At 52.7% G+C, this 9,791-nt stretch overlaps 1 protein-coding gene across 3 annotated transcripts; it reads right to left on the bottom strand.

Moving 5' to 3' along the window:
• Positions 1 to 6,087, bottom strand: TMEM9 (transmembrane protein 9). 3 transcript variants are annotated; one of them, XM_069875878.1, is made up of 6 exons: positions 6,069 to 6,087; positions 3,393 to 3,494; positions 2,883 to 2,974; positions 2,351 to 2,459; positions 1,742 to 1,873; positions 1 to 1,404 (listed from the first exon to the last, which is right to left on the bottom strand). In XM_069875878.1, exons 2-6 carry the CDS (start codon positions 3,486 to 3,488, stop codon positions 1,255 to 1,257), a joined length of 579 nt encoding a protein of 192 aa, XP_069731979.1. In that variant the 5' UTR covers positions 3,489 to 3,494; positions 6,069 to 6,087; the 3' UTR covers positions 1 to 1,254. The 3 variants fall into 3 exon arrangements, with proteins under 3 accessions (XP_069731979.1, XP_069731978.1, XP_069731977.1); XM_069875877.1 differs by lacking the exon at positions 6,069 to 6,087 and adding an exon at positions 5,318 to 5,356; XM_069875876.1 differs by lacking the exon at positions 6,069 to 6,087 and having other exon boundaries at positions 2 to 1,404; positions 3,393 to 4,189.
• Between the last annotated feature and the right edge of the window lie 3,704 nt (positions 6,088 to 9,791).

The raw sequence follows: 9,791 nt of genomic DNA, 5'->3' as shown, positions 1-9,791 counted from the left end.
ATTTAAATATAAAGCAACCTTTTACCTGTTGGTCTTTACTTGTGAATGCCCGAATCAGTTTGTGATATTCACCTGCACAGAAACAAGCTGCATTCTCAGTTATGCTGGTGTAAATCTGGACAGACTCCACTGAAGATGATCCTAGGGCTGGAGCACCTCCTGTGCAAGGATGGGCTGAGAGATTTGAGGTTGTTCAGCCTGGAGAAGAGAAGGCTCCAGGGAGACTTTAGAGCAGCTTCCAGTACTGAAAGGGCTCCAGGAAAGCTGGGGAGGGGCTCTTGATCAGGGAGTGCAGGGAGAGGACGAGGGGGAACAGTTTTCAGCTGAAAGAAGGTAGATGGAGATGAAATCTTAGGGAGAAATGTTTTGCTGTGAGGGTGGGGAGGCCCTGGCCCAGGTTGCCTAGAGCAGTGGTGGCTGCCCCATCCCTGGAGGTGTTCAAGGCCAGGTTGGACGGGGCTTGGAGCCCCTGATCCAGTGGGAGGTGTCCCTGCCCATGGCGGAGGGTGGAACTGGATGGGCTTTAAGATCCTTTCCAACCCAAATCATTCTATGATTCTATGAAGGGAGTGGAAATCTACTCTGTTTACACCAGGACATGTGCAAGCAGCAGCTGACCACCGGCAGGGAACTCCCACCTCATCGTTCCAGCACAACACACCCATGTCAGCACCACAATGCCCAGTTAACATCAGTGCAAACTGGAGGAGGAGGTGGCATCTTTATACTGGAGAAGTGCCACATATATTACCCCATATAACAATTAGCCCAGTATTTTTATCCCAGGAAGACTGCACTGAGTTGGACTCGATGATCCAGTGGGTCTCTTCCAACCTGGTTATTCTATGATTCTATCTCTGATGCAGGGTGGGCTGACCGAGATGTCAGTCCCAGCAAGTGGTGCTGCTAGGATCCAGCCGAGCACAGCGCTGGGGCTGCTGCCCCACTGGAGCCAACCCCAACGGGGCAGCAGCCCTGCTCCCACCGACCATCCACATGCAGCCACAGGGCGATTGATCAGTGCGGACCTCAGCCAGACAAGAGTTAGGGAGCCTCTGGGTGAGGGAAAGGGCAGGGGGACAAAACCAGAGGCAAGCATGTTGGTCTGCTCCTTCCTATGAAGATGGTAAATCAGAGAGGGTCAGAGCTTTCAGTCTAACACCATGCGTTTCCTGAGGGATGACTTGCTGTCTATCTCAGCCAGCAGAGCTACCCTGTCTCTTGGGAAGTGGTGCTGCATCACTCAGTAAAGATCTAGCTCAGCATCTTGTGGCGGTCAAAAACGGTCTTCCTCTGCTCCTGGACCTGGCGCTTCCAGCGCTGTTGGGCCCCCTCCACCCGCTCCAGCACCGTGTTGGCTCTGGCACCAGATGGGGTGAGAGCTGCTGTCAAGGAGCGAGTGTCCTGCAATGGAAAGACAAATGGGAACTGTTTGACTTCGGGTTTCACCCAGACACCAAATTCAGACCTCTGGGTAAAACGCCACCCCTGCCCCAACGACAGGTCTGTCTTGGGCTGGTAACACAAAACTGATGCTGCTGAAGCAGAAGCGCCTGCACAGATTTGTGCATAAATGTTTATCTGTAGCAAGGACCCAAAAAGCATCAGTGCTGGGCTCACACTGGAGCTGAGGAGATGAGTATGAGGTCACTGTGTCCCCGTCCACCATTCTCCTGCCATCCCAGTCTCTGCTGTTACCACAGCCTCCCTGTGCACCCTGCATGCACCAGCACAGCCTCACCTCATTATCCTCCTCGTTGTGTAGGGGCTGAGTATACGCATCTGGCTTCCGGATCAGAGGGTCCACCAGCACAAGGAACGCCATGTAAAGCAGCAGTGCCCCTACCACGGACAAGTAAACGATGATGATCACCTGCAGATAAGGACGGCACAGTAGAAAAGGATCACTAGTGTTGATATAAGCTGCGCAGAGGCCAGAAAGCTCCCTTTGCAGCTGCCTCTATGTTTGATCTCTTCCCTCAGTGTAATTTTGCCCACTAGGAAGTCTCTTGCGCTTGCAGGAAGGCCAATGAGACAGAAATGCCATCATTGCATAAACCGTGCCGACCTTCTCCACGCTGTGCCAACCTAGGACACGTGCTGCTAGTGAAAGGAGACCAACAAGATGGGTCCCTGGGCAGAGGTGCTTGGCACTATCACACATCCTCAGCCAGGAGACCGAGCTCGCATGCAGCCTGCTCCTGGCTGCCAGGAGCCCTCCTGACGTGGACATGGTGCCCCTTTCTGGGCTTTTCTCCAGGAACCCACCAGTCTGGCAGTGCCTGGGATGCTGTGGCACGGCAAGGAGAAGAAGCAGGAGCCAACCACAGGGTTTGTCAGCTACAATTACCTTGATGGTGGTGGTGCTGCGCTCCTCGTACTTGCATTCGCAGAGCAGGCAGTACGCCTCCACATCATTCCCTGGCACCGGCATCGGCTCCACAACATGCAGGCAGTTGCTGCAACACAAAGAAACCCAAATCAGCCACAGGACGTGGTGAAACCTGTGCTCTCTGGAACGATGCTGGGGTGACTCGTTCTGTGTCCAAGCTTTCCTGCCAGCTGATAATGCTGATCTGGTTTTAAGAGTTCCCCCTCACAGCTCAGCCAGCCCATAGTTCCTGAGACACACTGCCCAAACACCTTCTATAGGATCTGGTCCAGGTGAAAGGGACTATGAGGTACACACTATATCTGTTGAGAGCCGTGGTTTAAGAAATTGCATCTCCCAGATTCCTCACGCTCTGTTCAAAAAAGCCCCGTGCCTGGGTTGAACATCACCTACCGAACTGGCTTCCTCTGCAAGTGCACAGGCAGAGAATTACTTACTCCAGAGCACTGATTTCATGGACCAGCCCCTCCGGCTTCCACTCCCAACTCACCAGTCCTTCTGCGACACATTCTTGTTGTAAATGTGCCCACTGATGTTCCGGTACGGGGGGCAGATGCACTTGCAGCGGATGTCCTCTGAGCTCTGCAGAAGCGAGAGGAGAGAGCATGATGGAGGGAACACGCCTATACAGTTCTGCTGCCCTCGCCGCCCAGGGTTGTGAGAGGTAAAACCTGAGGTAGGAGGGAGAGCACTTCCCACCATGTCTGTTCCTTCTGTGCTGCTTTTTCCTTATCCATAACTTCCCAGTTCTAAAATGTCTTGAGTGCCTCTGCTCCAGACACTTTTCAAACCGATTTTAAACTGCAAACTCCAAAACACAGCAGAAAGCAGGGCAGAGGCCACTGTCATGTACATTCACACCTCTACAAATGATACCCATCTGCTATAGTGCTCCTCACCTGTACAGGCTGACACAGAAAAGCAGTTGCTTTTCTGCTGTTCCTGTTTCTACTGTACTACACACATGGTTCAGTGCTTGCACCTGAAGCCGTTCACTCACCTTGCCAGCTTGTGCTGCCGGAGAAAGGATGCAGCACAGCAGTGTGATCAGCAGCACGGAGCTGGCACACTTGCGGTTGCACTGGGCAAACATCATGGAAGCCTGAGGAAACAGAAACTCACATTCAGGACAGAAGATCTTAGCTGAGTGGTTAGTCTGAATGCTCACTCTCAACCCACTTGCCTCTATTTTGCTCAGGCAGTAGAATGTTACTCCTGAATCAAGGCTGATGACAGTCAGAAACTCCTGCAAACACTTTACACAGATCCCAAGAAACATTCCTATCAAAACGGCTTCCACCACCTAAAGCTAAACATCCAAACTGCCATGGACCTGCAAAAAATACTGCTGACTTCCTTACAATTTGACTTCTACAGCTCCACACAACCTCCTGCTACTCCTTTACTATTGTGGAGCTCCGCAGCAGGTATTTTGCTGCTGACAGTTTTGCCCAGTAAAAGATACAGACGCAGGAGAGACCTAAGAAGTACACTGGGGCCTCTCTGCTGTACTGTATCATAGCATCATGGGACGGGTTGGGTTGGAAGGGAACTCAAAGCCCATCCAGTTCCAACCCCCTGCCATGGATCAGGTTGCTCCAAGTTGCATCCAACCTGGCTTGAACACCTCCAGGGATGGAGCAGCCATGCCTTCTCTGGGCAACCTGGGCCAGGGCCTCCTCACCCTCACAGCAAAACATTTCTTCCTAAGATCTCATGTCAACCTCCCCTCTTTCAGCTGAAAACCATTCCCCCTCATCCTATCCCTGCACTCCCTGATCAAGAGCCCCTCCCTGGCTTTCCTGGAGCCCCTTTCAGTACTGGAAGCTGCTCTAAGGTCTCTGTGGAGCCTTCTCTTCTCCAGGCTGAAGAAGACCAACTCTCTCAACCTGTCCTTGTACAAGAGGTGCTTCAGTTCCTGGATCATCTCCATGGCCTCCTCTGGACTTGCTCCAATAGCTCCATGTCCTTCCTGTGCTGAGATCTCCAGAACTGGACACATGGCTCCAGGTGGGTCTCACCAGAGGGGCAGAATCCCCTCCCTCCCGGCTGGTCCCACTGCTTTGGATTAGGGTTTGGAAATTCTTCCCGATGAGAGTGGTGAGACACTGGCCCAGGTTGCCCAGACCAGTGGTGGCTGCTCCATCCCTGGAGGGGCTCAAGGCCAGGTTGGATGGAGCTTGGAGGCCCTGATCCAGTGGGAGGTGTCCCTGTCCATGGCAGGGGTGGGACTGTATGGAGTTTGAGGTCCCTTCCAACTCAAACCATTCTATAATCGGATGATACAAACACCAAGTTCCTCTCTTCTTTCTAAAACTGACTGCCACTCCTAACAAACTGACTTGCCAAGCACCATCAAAATGCACTCCAGCCCTCATTTCTTAATCCTTCACATACTGGCCAGCAAGAAACCTCCTGAAACAATGGTTATTTGGAGAGACTCTGTCTCATCAGGGTTTTACCTCTTCAGCAAAAATGCTGGATTAATGGATTTAGCTGAGCTCTCTGTGTGTATTCCCCTTTCTAAGTGTTCTCAGAATGCTACTTGTTTGAAGGTTTAACTTGACAGCGAGCATGTATCTGGAATTCAGTGTTAGCCTGCTCAGCTAAATTCAGATCACACGAACAGCTCAGAACTGTCATTTCTCATGTAAGCAGGGAAAATGTGATATCTAGTACACCATTAAAAGCAGCGAAATAAAGAGTTGGAATTACACCTGGATGGAGTCCAGCCAATGCAAAGTATAAAACATCCCAGGGTGATTTGCAAGCAGCTCTCCTGGCCTGACAACACAGGCTGTGAGGGGCTCTGCAGGCGCTGAAGTTGCTTTCTGCCAGCCCCCCGCAGCGCCCGGCTGGGCAAGAGCCTGTGCCAGGACCAGCACCCAACGGCGCAGGGAAAGGCGAGGGCACAGAGGGACTCACCAAGGGCCAGGGCTTCGACAACATGACCCAGGAGTGCGGAACGTCTGCAGGGGAGGCTCAGGGCAATTCCCGAGGGGAGGATGGGGGCAATTCCTGAGGCAAGGATCGGGGAAACTCCCCAGGGGGAAGATCAGGGCAATTCCTAAGGGGAGGCTCAGGGCAATTCCCGAGGGGAGGATCGGGACAATTCCCAAGAGGAACATCAGGGCAGTTCTCGAGGCGAGGATTGGGGCAATTCCTGAGGGGAAGATCAGGGCAATTCCCGAGGGGAGGAACGGGGCAATTCATAGCATCATGGGGTGGTTGGAAGGGACCTTGAAGGCCACCCAGTCCCACCCCTGCCATGGGCAGGGACACCTCCCACTGGATCAGGGTCTCCCAGCCCCATCCAACCTGGCCTTGAACACCTCCAGGGATGGGGCAGCCTCGGGACAACCTGGGCCAGGGCCTCCCTACCCTCATCGGGAAGAATTTCTTCCCAATGTCCAATTTAAAGCTTCCCCCCTTCCAATCTGAAGCCATTCCCCCTCATCCTATCGCTCCAGGCTCTAGTAAAAAGCCCCTCCCCAGCTTTCCTGCAGCCCCTCTGAGCACTGGAAGCCGCTCTAAGGTCTTTGTGGACCCTCCTCCCCCCCAGGCTGCACAGCCCCAGCTCCCCTAGCCTGTCCTGCAGGAGATGCTCCAGCCCGGGGCTCCGAGGGGGGGTGACGGCGATTCCCGAGGGGTCGCTCCGGAGCGGCTCCGGCCCTACCTGCAGCCCCGCGGCCCGAGGCGGCCCCGCCCATTGGCTGCTGAGGGCGGGAGCTGCGCCCCCATTGGATACCGGGACGGGTCTCTGCTCTCCCATTGGTTGCTGAGGGCGGGAGCTGCGCCCCCATTGGATACCGGGACCGGTCTCTGCTCTCCCATTGGTTGCTGAGGGCGGGAGCTGCGCTCCCATTGGTTGCCGGGGAAGGTTGCTGCTCGCCCATTGGTTTTGGGTCGCTGCACCCGAGCTGAGCTGGGGAGCTGCAGTTCAGGTCTGAGTCCTTTGTGCAGAGAGACGTGTTGTGGTTCCGTGGAGAGGAGGGATAACTGCGTGTGCAGTTCCTTCGCAGTGATCATGGCATCACGGAATGGTTTGGGTTGGATGGGAACCTCAAAGCCATCCAGTCCTGTTATAATTGTGTTAGCAACACAAAGTCCAAACGTGGATCAATTTACTATTTATTTAGATAGGAAAGCAAAAGCAGCGCTGGGCGGCCGGGGAGTCGCAGCTCCACCAAGGCTCGCCAAGTCAGGTAAGCTGAGCCACCCCTTTTATCCCCCCCTGAGTTCGTTTGGTATCTTTGAAGATGCCCCCCCCTTCCTCTAGGGTACATGCATTCTCCATATGGCCTGATAGTCCTTATCTCTGGGCCATTTGTTCCTTAGTTGCACAAGGCCGCATTCTTTGAGCTGGCTAATCAACGTCTGCTGGGGCCCGAAGTGATCTGTGGCTCTTAACTCTTGCTTCAGGAGGTTTCAGAAGGCCTGGTTGTAAATTCAGTGGATACTTAACTTTTAGCATTTAGTTAAGATAGCATTGTGGCTTCGTCTTTCTTACCAAACAAGATGCTCCTGTGCTTTGAAACAGAAAGATCGCTGCTCCTTTAGTTGGCTTGATCAGCAAATTACTTTCTGTTACTCATTACAGTCCCACCTGTGCCATGGGCAGGGACACCTCCCACTGGATCAGGGGCTCCCAGCCCCATCCAACCTGGCCTTGAACCCCTCCAGGGATGGGGCAGCCACCACTGCTCTGGGCAACCTGGGCCAGGGCCTCCGCACCCTCATTGTGAAGAATTTGTACCTAAAATGATGTGAGGTTTCCACCCACAGCAGCCCCAGGACACCATCTTCTGTTCCCTTTCTTGCTTGGCTTTCCCCCTGCCCATCAGGCTTTTTGTCTGTCTGAGGTGCAGTGGGAAGAGCCATGTGCTGGAATACTCAGTGTAAGAAGGAAATGGAACTACTGGTAGAGGAGGCTACAAAGATGATTCGAGGGTTGGAGTGACTCCCGTGGGAGAGCAGGCTGAGAGAGTTGTTCAGCCTGGAGAAGGCTCCGGGGAAGCCTTAGAGCAGCTTCCAGTACAGAAAGGGGCTCCGGGAAAGCTGGGGAGGGGCTTTTTCCAAGGGCATGGAGTGAAAGGACTAGAGGAAATGGCTTTAAACTGGAGTGGGGAAGATTTAGGTTAGACATTAGATAGAAATTCTTCGCAATGAGGGAGTCGGGAGGCCCTGGCCCAGGTTGCCCAGAGCAGTGGTGGCTGCCCCATCCCTGGAGGGGTTCCAGGCCAGGCTGGATGGGGCTTGGAGCCTCTGATCCAGTGGGAGGTGTCCCTGCCCATGGTGGAGGGTGGAACTGGATGGACTTTGAGATCCCTTCCAACCTAAACCATTCCATGATTCTATGATCTGTTGGGTGTCATCCCCTTTTGCATCAGTGGAAAAGGAGTGAGTTTCCCGGGAGGGAGCAGGACTTGTTACCTGTTGCTCAGCCTTGTCCTCACTTGTGAGTGCACCACCAACAGATCCAACTGACGTGGTGATGGTCCCTGAATTTCTTGGCGTGCTGAGAGCAGATCGTTTCAAAAACCTCGCTCTGCTAGTCCTGAACCCTTAGAGATCTTGCCCTGAATTCCAAGTTATCTGAGTGGGACATCCATGACTTGCACAATGTCTGGCAAGAAGCTTTATTTTATAATACTGGAGATGGCAGGATGAGCCATGGCTTCATAGGGCTGTTCATTCCTGACTGCTGCCTCTCCCTCTTTTGGCAGCAGACAGGTAGGAGAGGTGCTTCAGAGGAGCCTCCCGTAGGCAGTGTCCTGGGAACAGAGTCCTAACACATTTTGTCTGTCATTGAGAGCCAGGGAATCGGAGGTCGGCATGGGAAACAACGACACACCACTATGTAAAAGGAGAAATGCATTGGGAGTGGCCTCTAATGCTCTGAACTCTCCCCTTACCTGTGTAATCAGTCCTTACTGGTACTGGTGGTGTCAACTCTTGAAGGACAGGTGGCATTTTTGTTAATGTGACCAGCAGCTAAGGGAACATGGAATCAGCTTGTCCTTGTTCTTGTTCTTTCTGGAAACGGGTGTTAGTGACTGCACTGTAAACCTTCCGGGACAAGGATGGAGTCACATCAGCTGCCAGAAACTTGAAGGGCAGTTTATTTTAAATTGTAAACAGATTCACTTGTAAATACCCTGGAGATGTACCCTACCGTTACGAAAGGCATCCTGTCATTCAGGGAGAAGACATTTCATTCTTCACCTGCAACAAAATGATCTGATCTTTGTATTAAGCACAAAATGAAATTTGCTCGCAAAATGCTTTCAGAATTGAAAACTGGCAAGAGAGGATGCCAAGGTGCTTGGGCATTTGGCCAGCCCCCTGGAGCTCTCTTCCTTGCACAGGATGGTTGGTTAGAGCAAGGAAGAGCAATTCTTATCTCTTTTGCTGTCAGCTCCCTTACAACGGCCAGGAAGCAGCATCTGGTGTCATACCTCAGTCTCCTCAATCAAATGGCACGCAACGGCGCTGTAGGGTTTCTGTGAGGGTGACAGAAGAGCTTGTGAGGATCACAAGAACTGCTTGTGAGGGTGTGTTAAGATCTCAGCATGAAAGTCCTGACTGTCTTAAGAAACCTCATAGAGATTTCTGTGTGTCTGTTAATGAACAAACACGGTCAGTCACAGGCAGGAGGAGGGGATGTGGAGGGGTATGTGTGTATGTGTTGAGGATGTGGCTTTCCCACCAAGCTGGATGCTGATCACCCAGGAGATATGGTGTCACTGGGTCTCCTTTGGTCATGCATGGACCGGCTGGCATTGAGAAGGACCCTCTGTCAGGCATGACTTCCCATGGGATGAATGGGCTGGAGAACAACCATTAACCTAACAGCCATGAAAGGATAAATCTGGACCATGGAATTTGGTGTTGGGTCTCATGGCTCGCAGCTGTGCAGAAATTGCTCACTCACATGTTGAAGTGTTGATGGTGGGTGTCTCTGGGTGAGGGGTAGCAACCCAGACATGGCTTGTGTCCCAACAGGCTTGACTCGCACTTTTCCACCTTAGCTGCATTTAACTGTTTCACTGGCTGCTTCGGCCTCTGGATTGGGAACCAATTCCAGTTGAAATATTCTCAATTTACAAACAGGACAGCCTTGTCCAAGTTCACCCAAGCCTCTTGCAGTGCTACAACTAGGAGAGAGCTGTTGTAACCCAGGGCAGTGCTCTAGTGTGCTTTCCCAAGTGAAGAACAGAGGTCTTGTCACAGGCAAGAGGGAATTTTCTGTGGCCAGAAGTATTTTTCAAGAGCTGATGCTCTGATGCTCTGTCCTGGAGTCTGTGAGCCCCTGTGGTGATGCGCAGGAACCACACAGAAGACTGAGAAGTAGCCTCATTTGCTGGAGCTGCCATCTCAGGGGGTAGGGGAACATGCT

The sequence above is a fragment of the Phaenicophaeus curvirostris genome, chromosome 24, assembly GCF_032191515.1.
Source record: "Phaenicophaeus curvirostris isolate KB17595 chromosome 24, BPBGC_Pcur_1.0, whole genome shotgun sequence".
NCBI classification, from domain to species: domain Eukaryota; kingdom Metazoa; phylum Chordata; class Aves; order Cuculiformes; family Cuculidae; genus Phaenicophaeus; species Phaenicophaeus curvirostris.
This window is presented reverse-complemented; position numbering and strand designations above follow the sequence as displayed.